At 38.1% G+C, this 26,855-nt stretch overlaps 2 protein-coding genes and 1 long non-coding RNA gene across 3 annotated transcripts in view; 2 read left to right on the top strand and 1 right to left on the bottom strand.

Annotated features, from left to right (window-relative positions):
* Nucleotides 1–26,855, bottom strand: part of LOC144646936 (replication factor C subunit 2-like) — a 50,245-nt gene that overhangs the window by 19,125 nt on the left and 4,265 nt on the right. The window lies entirely within an intron of this gene.
* Nucleotides 128–22,180, top strand: LOC144646922 (uncharacterized). Its single transcript, XM_078506633.1, has 17 exons — nucleotides 128–368; nucleotides 869–1,058; nucleotides 2,562–2,706; nucleotides 5,364–5,606; nucleotides 6,075–6,190; nucleotides 7,673–7,755; nucleotides 8,391–8,667; nucleotides 8,952–9,164; nucleotides 9,705–9,975; nucleotides 11,062–11,111; nucleotides 11,550–11,589; nucleotides 12,511–12,552; nucleotides 13,057–13,098; nucleotides 20,665–20,866; nucleotides 21,324–21,364; nucleotides 21,544–21,583; nucleotides 22,125–22,180. The coding sequence occupies exons 1-14, from the start codon at nucleotides 139–141 to the stop codon at nucleotides 20,847–20,849; spliced, it is 2,127 nt and encodes a 708-aa protein (XP_078362759.1). The 5' UTR covers nucleotides 128–138; the 3' UTR covers nucleotides 20,850–20,866; nucleotides 21,324–21,364; nucleotides 21,544–21,583; nucleotides 22,125–22,180.
* Nucleotides 21,624–24,566, top strand: LOC144646943 (uncharacterized). Its single transcript, XR_013569494.1, has 3 exons — nucleotides 21,624–22,184; nucleotides 22,568–22,624; nucleotides 22,992–24,566. It is a non-coding gene; the product is annotated as an uncharacterized LOC144646943 (long non-coding RNA).

Raw genomic sequence — 26,855 nt, 5'->3', positions numbered from 1 at the left:
ATACGCCAATCAACTTCAGAGCGAACGGGGCAAAAATAGCCAATCGCGTACCATTTCAAAAGTTGCGATCTGATCGCTTCAAAAAGAAGACCTCGTGCTTTGTGCTTGTCAACCAACCTTCTAGTGCTCGCTTCAAAAATGGCTGAAGCAGATGGGAGTGTGGTAGAAGCAGTGGAAGTGGACCCCAAAAAGTTAATTTCAAAGAACGGAGTCATAGGTTACGAAAAACCAGATGGATTTTTGGCTATGACGAATTTCGATTTGACGATAACTGGTTTTGTTGCTGAAAGTTCGGGGGCAGTGATCGGCTATTTAGCCGAAGTCCGTTTGGATATCGTGGCCAACGATATAAACCAGGACACATCAAGGTAAAAACTTTGTTATAACCATTTTGACATGAGTTTATTGTTAATTTCATCCATAATGTCGATCGTTTTAGAATTGAGCGATTTTTTATGAATCCATCTGGATTTGAATAAAGCCAAATACACCGTCTCTACTTCATGTCACATGGCATGCACGCTTAAACCTAACTAGTGAAAGCTCTGTTTTACTCTCGGCTCGAAGCACCGTAAATATTGCATTTACATATGCTTGTTTGATGGATTCTTTGTATATGCTTAACCATTTTATTTTTTGATTAGTACAAATTAGAATTTAAGCCACTATTATAAAGCTTGTGTCGAGGGGCGAAACTGAAAAAATCAGAATGCGGGATTTGATTCATTGAGATCAGCTTCAAGTTTTCCCGTTACCTATAATCTCGTCACTCCTATAATTTTTTATGTTTTATAAACAGTAAGCTTATTGGGTTTTTCTTTTGCAACCCTACAACACGCTTAACGATTGTGTTATGCCCTTTTTTCAGAACTAAAGAGTATTTCCTTTCAAATAAGGATATGTCTTCTCATCAAAATTTGATAAACGCACTAAAAAGTGCAGCCATCTGGACACAGCCGGCAAAAGAGCCGTACTTGCCGGACTATATCTATGGGTTGTGTAGACGGTATTCCAAGACTACTCCTGCCGAACAGCAGAGGAAGAAAATACCTGTTACGGTAAGATAAATATGTACTTTGCAGCGCTTTCATATCTTTTTATACAGTGATCAGTTTACTGAGATAAGCACTCTTACAAAATATGACTGATGATACAAACATGTTCAAAGCAGTAAACAAATTACGGTCGGATTTAAGAAATAACGTCAAAACCGGAGAAGGGTCAAGAACCTTCAAGTACCTGAATCTAACACAGCTAGCTTTGGATTTAAGTCAGTTAAACACTTTGCGGACGTTAATTTGAACAACATTTCAGATATCTTCAAACGCACCTTCAACTTTTTACTATTAAAGCTGTCTGCAATTTTTGTCTTGTTTTTAGCTACAAGCTGTATGAATTTCGTTTTTCATAACACATACATTTTTAATTCTCGGTAAATTAGCATATTAAGTCCTTGTTGCAAGAACCCGAGATCAAATAAAGTTAAGTAAACATGTTTATCTCGTGCGAAGAATTCGCGCGAGTTCCATTGAAGATATCGCGAGCATGGAAAATTGGCGTCCCTTCTTCTTGGGTCTGCCTTGTAATGACCCTGTAATGTTATTGATCGTATATATCGTCACAATGACAACATTGACAGTGAAAGTAGTTTTGCAGCTCGTGAATCCGCAAACTACCTAGCTTGCACTTTGACAATTTTATGACAAAGTTCATTGTCAGATAAACACGAAACTCGTACCTGAGGTAAAAACTGGCTTCCATTTTATTTTTTTCAATTATGACAAACTCACCCTACGTTCGAATAATTGTTTGTGTGTGTGTGTGTGTGTGTGTGTGTGTGTGTGTGTGGGGGGGGGGGGGGGATTTTTAAGGACCATATAAACCTGTTTCTGCTTTTAAAAGAGCTACTCGTCCGAGTCTGTTGCACCCAGCGTGCAGAGCCCTTTCTTTTTCGCTGATATACTGCAAAAAAAGAAAGTACGTCAGCCGGCACGCAGGGTGTAACAAACTCGGACCAGTTGCTCTTTAAAAAGCAATATGTCTAACCAAATAAAACAGGTTTCGATTCGAACGAAGGTGAATCCCACAAAAAAATTCGAACAGTTTTTTTTATAGATACCTTTTATTTTCTGTGTGTTCTACTCTTACAAACAGAGGAAAGGACGAATTGTCCAATTATTCTAAAAAATATATTTTCCCTGGAAGACATCAGAAAGTTGTCAGTTGTCTTGAGTTGTCTTTTCATTAGGTCACTTCTTATCTCAGCAGGTCTTTTGTTATCTATTTTTACAGTTAGTGTCAGTGGGGCAATAACATTTTGAGAAACATTTTTTAGTAACACATATACAAATCTTTCACACTACACAACATGAATTTTTACAGATGAGAATTTGCCAGGAACAGTTGTAAGCTTGCTTTCGATAAATTGCTCAAATTTCATCATCAGCATTTGAAAATTGAGTCAGGTGATTAATACCCACCAAAAAGCACTCTAGTTTGGTTGTTCAGAAAGGAAATGTCTTAATACAAAAAAATCTTGTCTAAGATAATTTATTTTCCAGGTTATTGGTAAACAACCAGAAGAGGATGTCTGGGTATTCAATGACACTGTGCAAATAAATGGCGAAGGGCATGTCATTAGGAAACAGGAGCAGGAATACATCCTCTTAGATGACTCCAGGCTTCCGTTTTTAAGAGGTCTTAAAGGTATAATGTATAGCTGGAAATGTGTCAATTGTTTCCATAATGCGACTCAAAAAAAGGCCAAAAATATCTTATTTTTTTAATGACTATATTTAATACTGCCTTGAAAGTAAGGGTGACTTAACCTAGCTAATCATTTAAGGTACAACCAACCATCACTGGGCCAGGGGGAATTTTGTCTCATTTGAAGTTGTTGTCTCAACTTGATTGGGTCATAAAAAACTTATAGTACTGTCAGAAGATGCCATATCAATGTATTAATTCAAGAAATAATCAGGCAAATTACTTTAAATCAGATTGGCTGATCGCATAAATTAACGAATTGTTTAAAAAATAATAATAATTCCCCAATACCACAGAAAGTTTTTTTTTGGTGAAACCCTCCAAACCCTTTGAAGTACAGTTAAGCCCACACCTTCCCTTCAAAATTGTTACTTCCTGGAACCCCTCTCTCCACATCAATATTTTAAATGATCTTCCGTGGGGTAGGTATGTATACTTTCTGGAAATGCACAATGCAAGGTTGCATTTTTTGAGATCAGTAAGACTTCACAAAACCACTTTTACTCAAACGGTTAGAGACAATTCTCTCTTTGCCACTTTAATCTCTCCTATACTTCACTTTGCTGCCCTCTTCTTCCCACCCAAATTTACATAAGCATTGCTTTCAATTTCTTTTGCATTGCACAGTCATCCCAATAGAAATTCAAAACAATACCTATGCATTTTTGGGAGGGGGGTGGAGGCAAGCAAGCTAGGTGTATTATGGGAGATGTGGAATGGTAAATTCTAAATATGGCAAACAGCAGAAACACAACACAAAAGTTTTGAAACTGTTTTACATTCAAGGCAGCTTTAATTAATTAGGTGGCCACTTACAGCTTAAACATTACAATATGACAAAATTGGACGTTCATTCCATAATTACTAGTCCTTCAATTTGGTAGCTAGATGCAACAATGTTAATTCTTTACACCTAAGTTGTTTAACAGTGAAACAAAAATAATTAAATCTGCTTCTGTTTTGTTCTTTGTTGTCAAACCTTGAGCCGCTTTCTCTAATGTGTCAGGTACCATATCTATTTGATTAAGCACCCACCTTAAATAAGAGCCCGCCAACCCCACTCCTCCCAAAAACTAATGTGTACAAAAAAGAATATTAAGCTAAATGTCAAGAGGAGATTGAAATTGACTATAATTGAAAGCACGGGGATGATCGAAGGATTTTTGGGGTTTAAAATGTTTGATTCCAGGATTTTTGGGTTTTAAAACTCGGCAAGTATTTTTTGGGTGACTTTATTTAAAAAGGGGATATTTTTGGGTATTAAAAACGAACTTAAGTGCCTTGGCATATTCATGGTATGATGAATAAACAAACACGAGCGTTCAATTTTTTATGGGTTTCGTTGTGTTATTTTATTGCCCCTTCTGGCAATTTAGGGGTAACTTGACAAGGGATTTTTAAGGGGTTATTTTTGGTCCAGGGATTTTTGGGGGTCTTGAGTTTTGTCTCCATTTCATCATTTCCATCATTTAGAAGCTGGAGTACCCCCTGGAGTACCCCCACCTCCCCTGGGCAATAATACTTGATTTTAATACTTGATAGTTTAAATAATACTTGATTTTACAAATGGTTGACTGATATTTACAAGTGCCTGGACCTCCAAAGCCAAAACATTAAACAAGTGTACATGCAGGGTGCTTAATCAGATATATATATGGCTCACAATGTCTTGACACAAATGTAACTGCAGTGAGTATGGCTGTGACTGATGACATCACACAGCTTGTCAATGTTGTATGTAGCGAATCCAATGGCAGTGCACATGGCAGTATGTGATCAAATAACATACTTCAAACAGAGCCATATATCTGAAAAAAAAAAGTGAAATTGTTAAGGCTCCTTGTCTTAGCTGAAAGCCATTTTGATAACATTTCCTGGGCCCAGTTCAAAGGGTGGATAGCGCTATCCACCTACTAAATCGATATCCAGTGGATAAGCGTTGGCAAACTAAACTAAACTACGCTATTCACCCTTTGAACAACCTGGACCTGCATAATTATATCACTTTAAGCAGCAGAGGCAGTGGCACATTTTTAAATGTGCCCCACCACTCCCCCTCCCCCATATCCACTCACACAAAATTCCCAATGTGCATTGTCACAAATCAATTATGGATACACAGCCTGACCTAACTAGGCAGTTTTGACGATCTTGTTTCATGGTGCTTTTTTTTTTTTTGGGGGGGGGGGGTGTTCTTTGGACATCAGAGGGCAGATGTCAAACAGAAATGTCAAATACTATCTTAATAGATTGCAGACCTCTCCTAGTAGCGTTTTGGGAAATGAGTTTTGTTGCAAGTTCTATATATATACCATATTATCCTGCCAAACAAAATACTGATAAAACGATTTGTCTTGACACAATAGTTTTATCATGTGCTGGTTATACCCTTTGGGACTGAAATGTGTGTGTGTGTGTGTGGGGGGGGGGGGGCAACCCCACAATTTTTTGTTTTGGAGGGATACGGTCTCCTCCTTGCTCAGGCACCTATGGTTGCTAATTATTATGGTATAAGTCGCTGGCTTGACTTAAAAGGGGTATTAAAGGTAATGTCAGCATCGCATCAAGTCAATTGGAAAAAATTTTCTTTTATTTAGAAAACACTGATGATGGAGCAGCCCTTAGACGACTGATTGAGGCTGAAAAGGATTTACTTGGTAACAATTTCCCCCAAGCTGTGATGACACTGGCCTGTTGTGCGATTGGAGCTAATTATGGATGCATTGTTAAGGAATATGGGGGGTGTGGGATTCCGGTATTATACGGAGCCCCTCAATCAGCCAAAACAACCGCTCTGAAAGCAGCACTTTCTGTTTTTGGAGAGAGTGACGTAGTTCAAGGTAAACAATATGGTTTGTGTAAGAGTCGTTTGTGTAAGGTTTAGGTAAGAGTCAACTGTCAATGTGTTATTGTTATGCAAACATATCTGAAATTATAATTAAACAATTGCCACTGACAATCGATATATATATATATATCATTAAAATTTTATGAAAATCAATGTATAAATCGATACTCAGGACTCTTTTGGTCTTCGATTTTCATTGAGTTGATTATAATCGATAACAAACAATTTCATTGATTATCAAATTTCATCAACTGGAACGTCAGGAAAACAAAACTGTGTTTGATAATTATCGCTTTAATTTATTACACTATATCATTTCGGAGTTACGAAACTTCACCCTAAAGAACAAGCCATTAATTACAGGTCTAACATGAAGTTAATGTCAAATAATTTTTGTCAACTTTTTGCATTGTAAAACTATCATAGCCTTGTCATAATAATTTCTCTAATGTTACAACAGACATGACATTTAAGGCTGTCATGGACAGGGCAAGTGCTACCACCATACCATTTGGATGGGACGATGCTGAGAACAGCACAATGATTAAACAAGTGGCAGTTGCCTTCTTTAACCAAGTGAGTCCAATAGTTTATTCAGTGATTAAACTCGACAAGATAGAACGCAACGAGTGTACATTATATTGTTATTAAGCATAATTATACACACTCAGTGATCTTGGTGTTTCAAGCAAATTATGTGATTGGTTCTGAGACAGGCTTACTAACAACCATTCACCGAAGTGGGGGTGGTTAGTAGTGGACATTTACTGAGCCATGAAGCAACAAGGTAAATATATACCGCTATAACGATGCAGTGACAAAAAAATTGTTTTATTCCAATAACGCTGCCCTCGAATAACTGCTGTACAATAGGGTAAAAAAATTAATAAACGCTGCCCTCGAATAAACCCTGCAGCGTTTATTCCAATGATATAGTAAAAAAGCAAATATAGTGGTAATCAAGTTGAGGCAAGCCTCAAAAGAAGTTTATCAGATCAGTTACCATACCATTTTATTTTAAATAAAGGCTGTCCTCATAGAAACGCTGTTCTCATATAAGTGCCGCACTCAAATCCCCCAAAAAATTAATAAACGCTGCGGCATTTAGTTGAATAAATATGGTATATTACTATACATGTACAGTGTGGGCTACTAGTAAGCATAATGCAAGCTGATTGCTGTAAACATAGGCGTACGGGCACCTTCGGACCTGGGGGGCGGAGACCTAATTGCCCGAAAAAAAAATTAACATGAATTGAAAGCCGAATAAAAGGCATTTAAAATGGACAACGAAATGGCATTGAAATAGTTGTGTACAAACCTCAACTCGCCGGCTTGCTTTAAGGAAACGATAGTTTTTTTATTAATTTCGTGGTGTTGCCCGAAAATGTCAATGCACTGTATCTTTTTTCTTCGGAAATATATTATTTATCAACTCCTGAGTTCAGCAAAATTTAACGTATTTTCGGGCAGCCAATTTACATTCCCTCACTTGAAAGATATGTAAAAGCGTTTCAGGTGAATGGGTTAAAACATTCCGTTGAAAGTTTTTGAGCTAGCCCTTACGACGTAACATTTGAGTCAAAGCACTAGCTCCATCACATCTGTAACAGCTATGCTTCATATTCTTAGCCTGGATTCACCGCGTGCACAAGGTCGAGCTATGGAGAATCCTAACTTCTGGTCGCCCTTGCCAATTTCCTTCTTACTTCTTACTTCAAAATGATTGTAACTGAATCAAACGGGATAACAGCAATTTGCAAGAGGAAACGAAAAACATACATGAGAATTTAGTTAGACTTTTGAACCACAAAATTATATTTTCCAATACTTTTTTCTGTTGATGTAATTCGTTTTGAACGTCATGTTGAGATTTGTCAGCTTATTTTTTATTTTTTCTCCAAGCTTGTTGCCCGAATTCCAAGCATTTTGCCCGAAAAATTTCGGCGCTGGGGGGCTGCAGCCCCCCTCGCCCCCCCGCCTTGTACGCCTATGGCTGTAAACATCATTATTAACTGTCAAATTTAAATTTAACTCATCAATGACCAAAATTTGCAGGGTGGAACTCTCAGTTATCATGGGCGATCAGTTCCAATGACTTTCCCAATTATGACGACCAACGTGGATGGAAAAAGCTTCAAGTATGTACAGTTAATTACACTATCTGACAAAGAATAGAAAACAAAGCTCTGCTCAAAGCTTCAAACCATGCTGGTCACAAGACCACCCTTATTATAGTGATTGCATGAGTTCGATGAAATATGGGGCCTTGGAAAATCATTTTGAGACCCTTGAGTGGAGGTTTGGGTCTGGTCACAGACAAAACGACGAAAACTACGACGAACAAAAAAAAAAAACATGTGCAGAGCAAGAACTGCGCAGCGCAGTTAATAAACCCCTTTTTGGCTTGCTGGTATATTGGAGGATAATGACCTTGGCTGAAAGATTGTCCTTAAAATTTCACAGTTGCCGTTGAAGCTTTGCTTCTTGGCCAACCGCTCATTTCTCGGACAATCATTCAGCCTCGGGCATTAAACTCCAATATACTAGCCGCCTCAAGGGATCCTTTAAGTAAATATTCCCCAGTTTATGCTGCATCATGTGGCATGTTTTGACTGATCAAGGCACAAAGAATATTGATGGATTAAAAAGATTGATTGATGCCTTCTAATAATCATGAGAACCCAGTATCAAATATTTTGCCTTGCTGGAATTGCCTTAAAGCTTGCCACTATACCAAAAAACCCATAACTAGCTAGTTCATTGCTTTTTTTAGGGTTCTATCACGATGGATGAGGATTCCCTTTAAGGAACTACACCCAATTTACCGTTCGCGTGAATTTAGAGAACGATATCAACGTTTGCTGGAAGCAATGGAGAATGCTAGTTCCAGCATCTCCGTTGTAACCAGTTTCATCGCCAAGATGCTTGGAAAAAAAGAAGATGTCGACATTGTAACTGAAACATTGAACAATGTATGTGACAACAAAGATCTACAAATAGATCAGAGGGCGATGTTGTCCTTCTCCTTGTTGCTCTTTGTTTCCAAAACGGTTAGTAGAAAATCATATTCCACTTCATGTTAATTTAAATACTAATAAATTGCTGATTGTGTCAATAGGAGACTCACAGTTTTAAGCTGCAGTGTTCAAGTAAAGCTGCTACTGTTTTTGCTTTTAAAAAAATAAAATTTATAGTTAATAATAATATGGAATGTGATAAGCTATCACCCACATAATTATGAATGGTTTTTGTGTAAGGGCCAATCAGATCATAGTAGTTGATTTCGTTTGCATAGATTAATTTAATATAATAAATATTCTTTTTATGATGACAGATTCTTGAGAAGGTAGGGCTGCCGTTAATGGTGCCAGAAATTGAAGAAAGCATGGAAGAAGATGTTCTTCCAAGCTACGCTTCTGCAGCCACAAAAAACATCTGCACCAAAGGAAAGAAGGCTGCACTCAAAAACAAAAACACAAACAATCCTTTGATTAAGGAAGCTATAATGGAGGTACTTGGTGATATCACCCAAGATTCCGTTCAAAGTGTAAGCAATGATTCAACTAAATAAAGTACATTTATTTATAATATTTAATGATGCTGTACTAAGAAGTTTAATTTCAATTAATAAATAATAGTACAATTAAAAATAGTATTCTAAAATTAGGTTGCAAAATGGAAAAAAATCAAACATTATAGAACTTGGCCAGAATGTAGTTTTAGTGGAACTATTTCTTACACAAATCCTTTGATCCGAGTTCAATCAGAATTTTCTTATTTTCTTTTGAGTGAGTGGTGAGGATGATGCTTTGAAACATCATAAAAGTCTAAAGAATTAAAGTAATGGAAAAAGCCAGAATGCTTATGGAATGCAAATTCAAAGAATCAAATCATACAATTCTGTTGAAAAAAAAAATGGAAAATAAAGAAAAAATGTTAACATTTTCGCCCTTTGGCAAGACTTACTTATAATTATGATGTTGCTGAGGCAAATCAAATATCATGATTGACAGGTTTGCATATGTGTGTATTTATTTCATTTTCTAATCATTTATTTATTTCATTGTTTAATTATTTATTTTTCAAGGTTGCCCATTTTGTAACAAACAAAATAGAGCCAAAAGCCTGCACATGTGGAAAGGCAGTGGCCTTTAATGTGCCACTGATGATGAAGGCAATAACATTGAAGAATCCCAACAACACTCTAAGTGACAGTGCTATACGCACATATATAGTAGAAGAAAGGATTGGATGTGTCGGGAAATCGACAAAATTTATTAAAGGAGGAAACTGCACCTCGTCCGCTCATGTGAGCAGGGCGTTTATTCCTCCGGCTATACTGGAACAGCTTGATAGAGGTAGAATGCATTAATAATTTTTTAATATATTATTTATAGTATATAAATTATACAGTGGTGGATCCAGACATTCAGCTAAGGAGGGGGCCCACTTGACTATAAATGTTGAATTCTGCAAAGATAATTCTGGCACTTCAAAGAAAATGCACTATTTCAAAAAAAATTAGGTGGGTGCCCAGGCCCCCCGGGCCCCTCCCTTGGATCCGCCACTGATATACAATTACCGTATTTATTCAATTAAGCGCCCAACCTCGAATAAGCGCCCACCTCGAATAAGCGCCCACCCTGTAGGTAGAAAAAGTTAAAAAGCGCCCAGCCTCGAATAAGCGCCCACTCCTACCCCACTAAAATGAGAGCACAAGAGGAAATTTGATTATTGTTGAAGTTGAGGTCAAAGTTGACTAAGTACTACTAAGAGACTATCCCGAAGACCGAGTTTTGTTTAGTCTTTCACTGAAACTTTCAATGAACATTTAAAATTCAGCTTTCGTACACCTTCACGTTTAGTTATTATACATTGTTTTCTTGCAAAATAAACGTACTACTTGCTAAAAATGGTGAAAATTTAATAAGCGCCCAGCCTCGAATAAGCGCCCACCCTCAAGGTCCAAAAATTTAATAAGCGCCCAGGGCGCTTAATCGAATAAATACGGTATACTGTCAGCTACAATCTTGAACAAAGCTTCATTTTCACAAAGTGCCATCCATATCATTTCACTATGTCCAGAAAATTCTGTCAAATTAATTTCTGTCAAACCAGCAAATTAAAATGTTTAAGTTTAATTTGACTGGTATACAAATCAATTTAACTTTAAATGCTTCCTGATACAAAACTAAAGAGCTCTGAGGCTTATTTGCTGGAGAAATTTGAGAAATTTTTTGTCAGGTTTTAAAATTATGGGCATATTACAGTATTTGGTGACAACTAGATTTTGAAAAATTCATGTTCAAATCTCAAAAGATTTTATTCCGACAATGCCATTTTTAGTAAATTCAAACATTTTCATTCAAGACGCAAAATTTTGAAGAAAAAAAATAATATATACCTTCACTAATTAAATTGCCTTTCTCTTGATGGCATGACAGCATTTCTCAATCCAAGAAGTACTGTGCCTGGATGCTCGGGAATTGATAAGGTGTGTATTTCGCATATTGCTTGGTAATTTCCTTTTAATTTATGTTTTCATTTATTGTTGAAGAAACTGTTAACATTGGACAGTTGTGCTTGAGATGACTTTCACTTCAGCCTTTTCCAAGTAACTTTAATTCTAAGTGTTGTTTTATATTACTCTCCAATTATTAATTACCATGTTACATTTATATTATAAAAACTGCTGTTTCTCTCCTCTTTATTACATATAGTAAAAGCTATGTGTTCTCTATTAGAGTAGAAATTCACTCTGTGCATCCGACTGGTTGTGAATCTTGCCTCACTCTGTTTTTGTTTTAGGCCATTCCCTGTTTTTTAACTTGTGAATGCAATGATCGTGAACAGGGTGTTATATATATTGGGCCAAAAATTTTATCCCTTGCTTCATAGGTGCTTTAATAATTACATGTGTTTAATTTTTAAGGAGCAAGTGAAAGCAGCTGTACGACAGCCACAATCCACTAGTAAGCACAAACTTTTGTTGACAGTTTTAGTGAAGCATTCATTTTCAACAATAATATTATTAATTAACTCCAATTGTTATTTATTAGAAATTGAAGAAGTAAGCTTGCTAAAATTTAATCCTACTCAGAGGATACACTATTACAGGCAAAACATGATCAGCATATTATAAAATAAACTTGCAATAAGCATGATAAGATACATGTACATCTTTTTGCAAAGTTAAAAAATTTCTACGAAGGGGTTTCAGAGCCACCTTAAAACTATTTCAGAGCCACCTTAAAATTTTCAACTGTGTATTGTAACAATTTTTAGCAAGTGAAAGATCATCGCAGTAATGAACTCAACTTATATATAATTAAGCAGTTGAGAAAAGCCTGAAAAAAATTCGGGCTTGAAAGGGAATCGAACCCATGACCTCTGTGATACTAGTGCAGCGCTCTAACCAACTGATTATGAGCTACCAAGCCAACTGGGAGCTGGTCACTTGTGAGTTTGTAATATACCCGTGGATGGAGTATATATGAAATGAATATATGAAATTCATATATTTGTATTGCGGAAATACATTTTTAGCAAATGACCTTGATCCAAAGTAAAACTCAACATGTCAGCACATTCTTTGACACCAATGAATTGGCCCGCTGAATTGTATTTCTCTTTCAAAGCATTGAAATTTAGTATTTTTCACGAGTCAAACATTTGAAAATCAAATATTTCACACTAAACATTCCTTGTAAAGACAAAACCTTAAAAAAAATTTCCATTTGCAACTGTTTTGTAGCTACTAAACATCGCATGACCTGAAGCCTAACCGAGTGGAGGTCTGCGTCTGGTCACCAACAAAATTAAAAACAATAATTATTATGCAGGGCAAAAACTGTACATCGCAGTTAATTATGGGAAATTATTTGTTATTTCAGATCATCAGTCAGAAGAAGATATTCATATTGACAACAGTGAAGGTAACATAATATACATATGGCTAAGCTGTCAAAAATGCATAGTATATTATTGCCTTATCTATTCGACTTTGATAACTTCAGTAGGGCCAGTTATCCACAATAGGGGTGCTAATTAGAATAGGGGTGCCTATAGGAATGGGGGTGCTTATTGGAGTAGGGGCACTTTTTGACAAAACACATTCGAAAGGGGGGGCTTATTCAGAAGGAGTGCTCATTGGAAGGAGGATGGTACATTGAATCATTACGGTACATATTGTAAATAGTTTCTGAAAAGCCCTATGGGGAGATTACTATTAAAGTTCTTATCTTATCTTATCTTACCATATATCTTTTCTGTAACTTTATCAAAAAAAAACTCGGGTTCAAAGACACCATGTGAGTGCAGATGTTCATTAAGAGCACCATTCAATGATCAAATCCCTCTCACTATCATGTCTATACTGACAATCTTCATTGAATTCATATAGATGAGACCATATTTCCATTTAATTTTCTGTTTCACAGATTCTGGACTAATTGGTGTCCTTCATCCTGGCACTGACGTAGGTAAGTATAAATTTATAAGCAGATTTATAGCTACATATGCCATGTCAATTTGAGTTCCTATGGAGATTAGTATTAATGTACAAATGTCTAAATAATTTAGCACCCAGTTTAATATTTAAGCAACAAGTTTTGTAAAAGGTCTGATGTTCATAAACGAAAAACCCGCCAACACCAGAGCTTGCAAATTCCACTGTTCAGGACCGCAGCAGGCCAAAGAACATTTACATACAGAGCGGTAAGCCTATGGAACAGCCTTGATATAAAAATCAAAAACGCTAAATCTCTGCACTCCTTTAAATCAAAGCTTAGGCATCATCTTCTTTTAAACTTTTAATCATTATTTTATTTAGTTTTCAATTTCATTTGTAAATATTAGTGTTAAGTAGATTTATTTTTTATTGTACATGTAAATAGTTTCTGAAAAGCCCTATGGGGAGATTACTATTAAAGTTCTTATCTTAAAGTTCTTATCTTATCTTATCTTATCTTACAGTAGGTCCGACCTACTGTATTGTATTAATAGTAATGTAATATAATAATCGAAAATGCATATGCCCTAAACATCACAGTACCGATGCAATCATACTTAAACTCACATGAATCAAACTCGTGATACAAAATCATGGCCAGTTTAAATCTTGCCAAGAAACATAACCACGAATTGCTTATTCTCAAATAGATAATTATTATTGTGATTACCGACTACTAAACACCAGTCATTTGCAACCCCTAGAATAATTTCGAATTTAAATTAGTTCATGACAGCCCTTGTTGTTGATCTGTGTCGAGTTGTTGCTTTACTTTATAATTTCTATTTTTGCAAAGCATCTCGGCATCGAAGAAAATAAAATGAAGTAAGGATGCTACAAGCTGAAGAATTCAAGCTCTCATTTTGCTAATAATTAATGTATCAGTCAATTCCAAGCGAGATCATGGTCCCCTCGGGCAATCCCCCTGGGCATTTGACTTTTTTAAAATTTCTGATCAAATTCCCCACTATGTGGGCCAGTTACATGGTCAAATGCCCCACCGGTCGGTGCTGAAATGTCATTGTGAGTTAAGTTTTCTTGTTAACACTTGGTCTAAATGGACACTCACCCCCTATTAATAAGCCAATCTTAATAGAAAAAGACACGTTTAAACTATTTTACATTATAAACATAACCAATTCACCACTTCGGCTTTAGATTTCTCGTGGAGTGTCACGTGACTTCTGATGTAAACAAATCACGAAAGTTCGGACATCCTTAAGTAACCCACGCACACATGTGTACGAACTGCCGACCCGATATTTTAAATTTAAATAAATCAGGATTCAAAATGTCAGAGAATAAGAATAAATGCGACTTCAACGCCATGCAGCATGAATATTGCAGAACTCAAAAGATATTTGCAGGAACGCAGAGTTTCAGTAAGTGGGTATTTGAAAGCCTCGCTAGTTAAAATCACTTCCTCAGTGGAAAGATAGCTTTTGCCAGTAGGATCCAAACTTTGAAAAAGATCAAACCAGTAGTGATGCAGACAAATTAATAATTCATGATATGGTAATTCCCAATCCATTTTCCCTGACGACCGTGAACAACTTCAACTCGTCGTCCCATTTGGGCTGTACAACATTTTCAACTACTTAATTAACCACTTTACCGAATACGACAAGTAGGGACTCGCCGCTTACAAATCATTTAAAGATTATCGCTTATTCCACAGTGGTTATGTGGAATCATTACTAACCGCTCATGCAGTTGAATCAAGAGGGTGTTCACGTATACGAAGCCAAAGTGCGGCCTTTCATGAAGGTAAAAACGGATGAAGGAAAGGAGTGCTATGATCTCTGGATCATTCTCAAGGGTAAAGGAGCGAATCGAGGCAAGATGCAAGTGTAAAGGTGGTTGAGATGGTAACCTGAGATCATGCCCTCCCTCCCTACTTACCACTCCGGGGAAGGAGGGCATGATACATTTACTTGTCGAATCGTATGTAAAAAAACCGGATTCTGGTTTTTCTTCTGATTGGTCGAGAAACAATACGGTGTGGACTGATTGGCTGTAGTATTTCAATGAGACTTCCGGTCAAAAGCTGGTGCTAATGGCTTAGACGAGGCGTGTTATTTTCGAGGACGATTTTTTTCTTCTACGTCAGCTGAAGCCCTGACAAATTTCAAGTGTAATTCTCTGAATGCAGAACAAATAGTGTTCAACAATGCGTAATTTGTTTTCGTGACTGTGTTTTGGCAGTTCATCGAATGAGTTTTGGGAAAACAAATTCACCAAACAATATTCCAGAGGTGTTGGAATGTTTACAGTGTTTACTTAAAAGCTACACGATGCTATCTGCGCCGTGAAACAGCTCATCTGTAAATTCCTTTTTTGTGAGTTGTAAGGGACGGTGTCTATCGCTGATAAATATATATTCGCGAGCGTCATTTCTCCCTGCTACTGAAAGTATTTTTATTTTAGCACGGCGAAGTTTTAATACAGGCTGTACATGTATAATTATTCTGCAGACGTTTTTCATGCCTCGTGGAAATCCGAATCCCAAATTTGCCGCCATCTACAGAGAGTGGTTTGACAGTTTGACGACACCTTAGTTTATTTAAATTTGGGGGCGGTTGGCGGCCGGTTAAATAAATGTATCAGGCGTTCTTTTTCCCTCTCTCATCTTTGCAAGGGAAAAAACGCCTGATCGCAGGTTATCGAGATGGTGGATGTAAACACATTGCAGCTGCCATGTATTCCCTAGAAGACTTGTTAAATTCTCGTGGTTAAGACAGTGTAACAAGTGCCCCATGCATCAGGGTTAAAAAACCGCAAGGGAATACACAACCGTTTGAAGTAAAGGATTTGGTGGTCAAGAAAATCAAGAAACCTTCCTACAAAAACAGAAAACGCAAACACACATTTCCCCAAGATGTTGGCATAGATATTCATCCAAATCGGATGAAAACAAAGCAGAGCTAGATGGGTATTTTGATTACCAAATCGCAAGTGATCTTGAGAAATAATTCTAACATTTCCCCTGAAGATTAAGTTTTGAGGTTGTTGTCCTTTAGTGATTTAGAAAGGGGGAATATCGAGAAAGCCACCTCAAAGCAGTGGCAATGTGAGGAAGAGTACTTTCACAAGGCAGGCTTCATAACTGCTTCAAAGTCTGGAGAAAAATTGTACATATGTACAGCCTGTATTTAAACTTCGCTGTGTTGAGATAAAAATGCTTTTAGTAGCAAGGTTACATGGCGCTTGCGAACATATATTTATCAGTTGTACTGGATGCCGTCCCTTTATTTCAGCTTACACACACAAAAAAGGAATCACCGACAAGAGCTGTTTTACGGCAGATAGAATCGGTCGCTTTTGCAAACATTTTAACATCTCTGGAATATTGTTTTCGAAGAACAACAAAAACATCTTTATGAAACCAAAATTATTACGCATATTGTCGCTCACTCTATTTGTTCTGCCTTCAGAGAGTTACACTTGAAATCTGTTAGGGCTTCAGCTAACGTAGAAAAGAACTCGTCCTCGCAGTAAACGCGACTCGTCTTTGCCATTACCAGCTTCTGACCGGAAGTCTCGTTGAAATACGACAACCAATCAGTCCACACCGCTCCATTGAGTATTGTTTCTCGACCAATCAGACAAAAAACCAGAATCTGGCTTTTTTTACATGACTTTCGACAAGCAAATGTATCATGCCCTCCTTCCCCCGCAGCAGTAGTAGGGAGGGAGGGTATGATTTCAGGTTACTTTTAGTCATGACCATTTTGGACGTTCGCAAAGATATCATACACGTGTGTTCTTAGATGTCCGAACTTTCGCGGTTTGTTTACATCAGAAGACACGTGACACTCCAGGTGAAATCTAAATGCCGAAGTGGTGAATCACTAACTTAACGCGCTTGAGCTCGCTAGCGTTTTATAGTTTATGACACATTTTCATTCTACGGTCTAACGCCCGACCATCCGGGCTTCTGTTCGATCAAATTCCCCTATATTTGGGCTTCAAAAGCGGTCAAATGCCCGGGGAAAAGATCTCGTTTGGAATTGACTGATACATGTGTCAAGCATATTTATTAATATTGAAATAAGCCTACCTTTCGTCGCCAGACTTTGGAAATCCTCTGATATAATAGCCCTCTTTCAATTCCGAAAAGAAACTGCAACCCGGGCTTTGAAAAGCATTTTCTATACTTTGCGCTGCTTTTTCGTTTCAATTTTTAAAAACGAGAGATGGCCAAGGCGCTATTCGTCGTATAAGCCTACACAAAACGCCCCGAGCTTTTTTCCTTTTGCTACTAGTACACCTTGTAAGACTACACAAAACGTCCCTTGCGATTACAGTTTAGTCACAGACCTGCAACACGTCGCGGCGACATGTTGCTGCGACATGTCGCCTCGTGTGACCTCAGACATGGTGGATTCTTGCGACAAACAAGTCGCTGCGATAGATTTTTGTCGCCGCGTGTGTTGCACGAATTCAAACTGGTTTGAATTCGTGCGACACATCGCAGCGACAAAATGAGCGATAGCAGCGTTGTCCCAGCGGGAAAAAAAGGTAAACCAACTTTATTTATACACGGTTTGTGTTTAAAGCTAGAAGCTTGTGGGGCCGTGATATGAAAAAATACTAAAAAAATAAATATTAATAAAATAACATTATTAAAAATCCCAACTGGAAGGAGGCAGACAGTGGCTATTTACAACATGACCGAGGATTTGAACGCGGGACGACCGAGAACATTTCCGAAGAAACCGAAGACGCGAAGATCACCGCGAGAAAAACGAAGATCTCAAGATTGAAGCGAAGATCTGAATTGACAAAATTTGCGTGATAAATTGAACCTCAGATATAAAACTGTCAAAACTCGTAAACACTACAGAAAAATTATTGTTTGGCATTTGACCAATTTCACGAAAAAAACGAACGAAAATAAAGCGAAGATCTGCTTTAAAAAGAAAACCGAAGATTTGCAAAAAAATGCGAAGAAAACGAAGACGTGGGTACCCATAGAGAGGCTCAGTAGTGATCACCGAACCTGTAGTCACCCAGATTCCCATAATACCTCTGTATTCCCATAATACCTCTGTATACTCCTGTATACCCCTGTCTACTCCTTAAACCTCTGTATACTCCTGATTACCCCTGTATACTTCTGTAAACCCTTGTTTACTCCTGTGAACCCATGTATACTCCTGTTAACCCCTGTATACTCCTGTAAACCCCTGTATACTCCTGTAAACCCCTGTATACTCCTGTAAACCTCTGTATACCCCTGTATACTCCTGCAAACCTCTGTATACCTCTTCTTCTTCTGTAAACCCCTGTCTACTCCTGTAACCCCCTGTATAGAGGGTCCTGAAGGGGGGGGGGGGTACCAAATCCCATTTCCCAGCCCAAATTTTGCCCAAATCCCATTTCCCAGCCTATTTTTTGTCTAAATCCCAGTCCCAGCAGTGAAATTCCCAGTGCGTGGAAACTCTGGCCTCAAGCGCATTATAGCTGTGTTGTTTTGATTGTCCTAAATGTAGTCCACTCCCTGAACTTTCCTTTCGGTACCCTATACAGGGATTGAACCCAGGCGCAGGAAAAGCGAGTCCAGAATAACTTGCATGCGCATGCGCATGCTCAGAAATCCGTCGTCCCCCCCCCTTACAAAAAGGGGTGGAGCCAAACCATATTCCACAGCACCTTTGGACACGCACGCGCACAGATGATAAATTCTGAAATTTAGTATTTGTGGATTTAGTACCTATTCTTTTAATCACGGCTTTAGACAACGGCTACGACAATTTTTCTTGCAGATCGTGCGTTTTAGTTGCATAGTTGAATTTTTCATTTTAGCAACTATTTTTACCCTACGCACACGTTGCTGTAGAAACGTCACACTCTTCCTGGACTTTCTTTTTCACCTGTCGCAGAAGGAAGTTCAAGGACTGGACTATCCAAATATCCATGCTCTGCTAGTTATTATCACTAATATTGTTGAGAAATCACTTTTCATTTGGTCGTTTGTCTTGTAGAGAATAATAGAAACTTTTTGTAGCTTTAACTAAAGTATCAATTTTATCCGTACCTACCACTACCCTGACTGACAAAAACTTGCTGTCACTTCTTTTAAATCCATTTTTCGTGCTCATAGTGTAATTATTCACTTACATGAATTGATCGTGACTTGATGGACATCGTGCAGTGCGATCGTCGTCAGAGTTTTCAGCTTTTTAAGAAATGAATTATAGAGCGCAAAATATCAGGAGTCTTGTAATTCCCATTTTTTCCCATCCCAGTCCTATGAATTACCCCTCATTTCTCTTCCTGTTCCCTAAACCTCTGACCCTGTCTCTTCTGATTTATCCTGTAACCCCTGTATATCTGACCCCCTGATCCTAACTCATTCCTGTTACCCATTATACCCCTTAAACCTCTGTATACCCCTTCTACTCCTGTAAACCCTTTCTTCCTGAACCCCTGATACTCCTCTTATCTCCTTTCCCTTATACTCCTGAAAACCTCTGATACCCCTGATTAAACCCATATACTCCTAACCCCTGTATACTCCTACCCCTGTATATCTTAAACCCCTGTATTACCTCTTATACTTCTGTAAACCTCTTATACTCCTTAAACCTCTGTATACTCCTTAAACCTCTGTATACTCCTGTAAACCCTTGTATACTCCTGACCCTGATATCCTGTAAACCCCTGTATACCCCTTAAACCCCTGTATACTCCTGAAACCCCTGTATACTCCTTAAACCCTTTATACTCCTGTAAACCCCTGTATACTCCTGTAAACCCCTGTATACTCCTGTAAACCCCTGTATACTCCTTAAACCCCTGTATACTCCTGTAAACCTCTGTATACCCCTGTATACCCCTGTATACTCTTGTAAACCTCTGTATACCCCTGTATACCCCTGATTACCCATTTAAACCTCTGTATGCTCCTGATGACCCCTGTATACTTCTATAAACCCCCTGTATACTCCTGTAAACCTCTGTATAGTCCTGTATGCTCCTGTAAACCCCTCTATACCCCTGATTACTCCTGTATATTCCTGTAAACCCCTGTATACTCTTGTAAACCTCTGTATACTTCTGATTACCCCTGTATACTTCTGTAAACCCCTTTATACTCCTATAAACCGCTGTATACCCCTGATTACCCCTGTATACTCCTGTATACTCCTGTAAGCCCCTGTATACCCCTGTATACTCTTATAAACCTCTGTATACCCCTGATTACCCATGTATACTCTTGTAAACCCCTGTATACTCCTGTATACCCCTGCATACTCCTGTATACCCCTGTATACTCCTGTATACCCCTGTATACTTCTGTAAACCCCTGTATATTCCCGTAAACCTCTGTATACCCCTGTATCTCCCTGTATACTCCTGTAAACCACTATATACTTCTGTAAACCTCTGTATACCCCTGTATACCCCTGTATAATCCTAGCCTGTAAACCTCTGTATACTCCTGTATACTCCTTTTAACCCCTGTAAACCTCTGTATACCCCTGCATACTCCTGTTAACTATCCTTTTGTAAACATTTGAATTCCTTCCAGTTCAAGAGAAACCCACCACAACTGCCTCAGCAGAAGTCCATGATCCAGCAAGAGACGAGAGCCCTGACGCAGCTGCAGCCTCTGGGGAAAACACTGATTCAGCAAGAGAAGAGAGCCCTGACTCAGCTGCAGCCTCTGGGGAAAACACTGATTCAGCAAGAAAAAAAAGAGATTGTGACCATTGACGATGTGAATCCAAATGGTATTTGTAAAAATATCGAAACTCAATATGCCTGAAAGTAAATTTGAACTGAATGCAACTGAATCATTTTTTTTTCTTGAATTTCATGGGCTAAGAACATGTATCTATTGGTAGTTCACTTTCTGCGAATTGGATTTTACCTTATTAAAAAAATTAAACTTGGAATGATGGTCTCACATTCTTGAAACAATTTAAAAACTTCATAAAGAATTGGACACATCTACCAACTATAATAACTACCCGGTAACAATGATCCAAATCCAATATTTTTTTGAAAAAGTATATATATTTGTCCATTGCTCTTCTTTTACCCGGAAAAGGGTCGTGCATGTTACATTTTACCTGGGTTACAATCAGTATATAGGAAATTAACTTGACTCTAGTCAGCTACGTGATCAGAATAAAATAATGGTTGATTTAAAGTAAAATTAAGTATTGCTTTATTTTCATTTATTAGACCCTTATGTGGGGATGGATGAAGAAGACATTGAGAAAATGGTAATTTTAGTTTGTAATTCAGTTATTCATACTGGTAAAATTTGATCACGCACCAGGCACTGTTAAGGAGTCTAGCCTTTTGAATTTCAAATCTTTGCATTTTAATTGCAATATACTGGTTCAGGAATGAAGTTCATTTATCTGTTAGATTTGAATTGTTTTTATTTCTGTCTTTTCAGGAGCTGGATATCGAGTTTTATAAACGATCAGCAGCCTTGGGTAAAACTTGTGCTTTATATTGAAAATGCACTGTGCATTTTTTTTTAATTCAGGGATTTCAGTTAGAATTTTGAATTAGAATATGAGTTAGAGTGAAAAGTTGTTTGTTACACGCATGAACACTTTTCCACATTAGGCATGAATATTCATTACAAATATTATTGAATTAGATTTTCATGACTTCACCCCATGATTAAATAAAAGGATCTAGTTCTGATAATTCTAATTTTTAATTCTATGGTTCGTGCTAAAAAGTTGTTCGCCCAGGAATGAAACAAATTTGCATAAAGATCGAGAACAATGCAATTGCAATTTGGTCAAAAGAGGCAGATCATTCCATTTCTGATTCAGCAAATAAAAGCAGAAAGTCATTTATTTATATAAATGTTGAAAAACTGGGAAATGTTGAATAGTAATAAATCCATATGTAGTAGTAAGGTGTTATTCGATGTTTTTTTAATATTACCAATAATAATTATTGTTTTTTAGTACTTTTTACTTTATATACATTTGTTTCATCGAGAAATGCTGTTTTTTATAGAAGCCAAAGAAGCCAGAGGTGACGTGGACCATGAACCTGCCAAAAAAAAAAGGAAAAAAGGTAACTTATATGTCTACATGCATGTTTTTCAGTTTTTGGAACAGGTATAAATTTAGATAATTTAAAAAAAGAAACTGCCAGTTCGCAAACACCAATTCCTAAAAACGTCAATTCCTTATACTGCCCACCAGATTCAACCCTAAATACCGGTAAGAACCTTCTTTTCATTGTCGTTTAAGTACTTACATATCATTAGCAATAAGCTGAATAGAGTGCCTGTCCATTTGAAGGGATCATGTTATTCACGATCCAAGATTTAAACACAAAATTTCACGATCCAATAAGTGATGATGTAAACACAAAACAGATAACTACCCAAAATGCATAAAGTACCAGCAATAAAGCTATACTCCTATGTTGAATTTTAATGATTTTTGTTGCAGGAGGCAAGAAGAAAGGCCAAAACCTTATTGATGACATCCATCCAGGAATATTAGAAGGTGAGAAGTGGTTGTTTTTGGTATTTTTCGCTGGTTAAAGAGAGATAAATAAGTAAGGAAATGAGGTCAAAAGGTAAACCTAAAGTTTGTTCGGTTTATTGTTGGCAGCTCCAGTGCTCCAACTTTTCTTAACCACCGGCAATCTTTAACGGCAGAAAATTGAATTGCATCAATTTTACTCTGATCACTTAAAGACAGAAGTATGGCCTTATTTTCAGTTGATCTGGAGATAATTTTCTTATTCAAAGAAGAATGTTAATATGTCTGCGTTAAAAATTAAGGGTTTGGGAAACAGTAGTTTCCAGTCTCTACTTATTTTTGTCCCCAAAACATTTTTTTTTAATCCCTTAATGTGTTCACTTCACAGGAAAAAGAACAAAAGCAGTGAACAAAAAGTAGATAACAAGATATCTTGTTCAGACTCTACTTTTGCACCTTTCATGGTTTTAACTTCTTTGTATTGTGAAATTTCGCTTGTTATTTGCCTTTTCGTTAATTTTTTTAACTTAGTAATGATTATGTAATCTACAGAACGTAGTCTCCGCGTACTTGATGGAGAAAATTTTGTTCAACTACAAGTAATTACTGAATTTCGTAAAAGTTAAAACAAGATTCGATTTGTTTCCAGTGTCGCGTAGCTTTTCTTTAATTTAGTGCAGGACTACTACTGTCAAGTGTTCACTACTTTCAATTTTAAACGTTTCGAAGATTGTTTAGCTTAAAATCAAAAACGGAAGCTGAAAAATTGAAAGATTACCTACAGGATGCTTTCGAACCCTCTTGCTTCAACAGACGCTTTAAAAGGGACTGACGAAACTATGGCGGAGTGCGTGCAGAATCGGTCACCTAAATAAATAACATCACCGCACTTCTTTACGTTCAGAGAAATTTTGGATTAATTTCTGAAAAATAATTTGAATTTTTATGCTTTTTTTTAAATGGGCCAATTGTGTGCGAACTGTGTATTTCCCTTTCACGAAAAGTAGGCCATGTGACGACTAGCGTCACGAAGTCTGACTTCCCTTTTCGTCAGTGCCTTCCCGTGGCTGGCTCGGGAAAATTTATGTCAATTATAAATATGTTGCGTTAAGGAAAATAGGCCAAGTGACGACTAGTGTCACGAAGTCTGACTTCCCTTTTCATCAGTGCCTTCCCGTGGCTGGCTCGGGAAAATTTATGTCAATTATAAATATGTTGCATTAAGGAAAATAGGCCAAGTGACGACTAGCGTCACGAAGTCTGACTTCCCTTTTCAACAGTGCCTTCCCGTGGCTGGCTCGGGAAAATTTATGTCAATTATAAATATGTTGCGTTAAGGAAAATAGGCCAAGTGACGACTAGCGTCACGAAGTCTGACTTCCCTTTTCATCAGTGCCTTCCCGTGGCTGGCTCGGGAAAATTTATGTCAATTATAAATATGTTGCGTTAAGGAAAATAGGCCAAGTGACGACTAGCGTCACGAAGTCTGACATCCCTTTTCATCAGTGCCTTCCCGTGGCTGGCTCGGGAACATTTATGTCAATTATAAATATGTTGCGTTAAGGAAAATAGGCCAAGTGACGACTAGCGTCACGAAGTCTGACATCCCTTTTCATCAGTGCCTTCCCGTGGCTGGCTCGGGAAAATTTATTTAAAATAAATATGTTGCGTTAAGGAAAATAGGCCAAGTGACGACTAGCGTCACGAAGTCTGACATCCCTTTTCATCAGTGCCTTCCCGTGGCTGGCTCGGGAACATTTATGTCAATTATAAATATGTTGCGTTAAGGAAAATAGGCCAAGTGACGACTAGTGTCACGAAGTCTGACTTCCCTTTTCATCAGTGCCTTCCCGTGGCTGGCTCGGGAAAATTTATGTCAATTATAAATATGTTGCATTAAGGAAAATAGGCCAAGTGACGACTAGCGTCACGAAGTCTGACTTCCCTTTTCAACAGTGCCTTCCCGTGGCTGGCTCGGGAAAATTTATGTCAATTATAAATATGTTGCGTTAAGGAAAATAGGCCAAGTGACGACTAGCGTCACGAAGTCTGACTTCCCTTTTCATCAGTGCCTTCCCGTGGCTGGCTCGGGAAAATTTATGTCAATTATAAATATGTTGCGTTAAGGAAAATAGGCCAAGTGACGACTAGCGTCACGAAGTCTGACATCCCTTTTCATCAGTGCCTTCCCGTGGCTGGCTCGGGAACATTTATGTCAATTATAAATATGTTGCGTTAAGGAAAATAGGCCAAGTGACGACTAGCGTCACGAAGTCTGACATCCCTTTTCATCAGTGCCTTCCCGTGGCTGGCTCGGGAAAATTTATTTAAAATAAATATGTTGCGTTAAGGAAAATAGGCCAAGTGACGACTAGCGTCACGAAGTCTGACATCCCTTTTCATCAGTGCCTTCCCGTGGCTGGCTCGGGAACATTTATGTCAATTATAAATATGTTGCGTTAAGGAAAATAGGCCAAGTGACGACTAGCGTCACGAAGTCTGACTTCCCTTTTCATAAGTGCCTTCCCGTGGCTGGCTCGGGAAAATTTATGTCAATATTTATAAATATGTTGCGTTAAGGAAAAAAAAAGCCAAGTGACGACTAGCGTCACGAAGTCTGACATCCCTTTTCATCAGTGCCTTCCCGTGGCTGGCTCGGGAAAATTTATGTCAATTATAAATATGTTGCGTTAAGGAAAATAGGCCAAGTGACGACTAGCGTCACGAAGTCTGACATCCCTTTTCATCAGTGCCTTCCCGTGGCTGGCTCGGGATCATTTATGTCAATTATAAATATGTTGCGTTTAGAAAAGTAGGCCAAGTGACGACTAGTGTCACGAAGTCTGACATCCCTTTTCATCAGTGCCTTCCCGTGGCTGGCTCGGGAACAGTTATGTCAATTATAAATATGTTGCGTTTAGAAAAGTAGGCCAAGTGACGACTAGCGTCACGAAGTCTGACATCCCTTTTCATCAGTGCCTTCCCGTGGCTGGCTCGGGAACATTTATGTAAATTTTAAATATGTTGCGTTTAGGAAAATAGCCCAAGTGACGACTAGTGTCACGAAGTCTGACTTCCCTTTTCATCAGTGCCTTCCCGTGGCTGGCTCGGGAAAATTTATGTCAATTATAAATATGTTGCATTAAGGAAAATAGACCAAGTGACGACTAGCGTCACGAAGTCTGACTTCCCTTTTCATCAGTGCCTTCCCGTGGCTGGCTCGGGAAAATTTATGTCAATTATAAATATGTTGCATTAAGGAAAATAGGCCAAGTGACGACTAGCGTCACGAAGTCTGACATCCTTTTCATCAGTGCCTTCCCGTGGCTGGCTCGGGAAAATTTATGTCAATTATAAATATGTTGCGTTAAGGAAAATAGGCCAAGTGACGACTAGCGTCACGAAGTCTGACATCCCTTTTCATCAGTGCCTTCCCGTGGCTGGCTCGGGAAAATTTATGTCAATTATAAATATGTTGCGTTAAGGAAAATAGGCCAAGTGACGACTAGCGTCACGAAGTCTGACATCCTTTTCATCAGTGCCTTCCCGTGGCTGGCTCGGGAAAATTTATGTCAATTATAAATATGTTGCGTTAAGGAAAATAGCCCAAGTGACGACTAGCGTCACGAAGTCTGACATCCCTTTTCATCAGTGCCTTCCCGTGGCTGGCTCGGGAAAATTTATGTCAATTATAAATATGTTGCGTTAAGGAAAATAGCCCAAGTGACGACTAGCGTCACGAAGTCTGACATCCTTTTCATCAGTGCCTTCCCGTGGCTGGCTCGGGAAAATTTATTTAAAATAAATATGTTGCGTTAAGGAAAATAGCCCAAGTGACGACTAGCGTCACGAAGTCTGACATCCTTTTCATCAGTGCCTTCCTGTGGCTGGCTCGGGAAAATTTATTTAAAATAAATATGTTGCGTTAAGGAAAATAGGCCAAGTGACGACTAGCGTCACGAAGTCTGACATCCTTTTCATCAGTGCCTTCCCGTGGCTGGCTCGGGAAAATTTATGTCAATTATAAATATGTTGCGTTAAGGAAAATAGGCCAAGTGACGACTAGCGTCACGAAGTCTGACATCCTTTTCATCAGTGCCTTCCCGTGGCTGGCTCGGGAAAATTTATGTCAATTATAAATATGTTGCGTTAAGGAAAATAGGCCAAGTGACGACTAGCGTCACGAAGTCTGACTTCCCTTTTCATCAGTGCCTTCCCGTGGCTGGCTCGGGAACATTTATGTTAATATGTT

This window comes from Oculina patagonica, chromosome 3 (genome assembly GCF_052425735.1).
Source record: "Oculina patagonica isolate OP01 chromosome 3, crgOcupat, whole genome shotgun sequence".
NCBI lineage: Eukaryota > Metazoa > Cnidaria > Anthozoa > Scleractinia > Oculinidae > Oculina > Oculina patagonica.
This window is presented reverse-complemented; position numbering and strand designations above follow the sequence as displayed.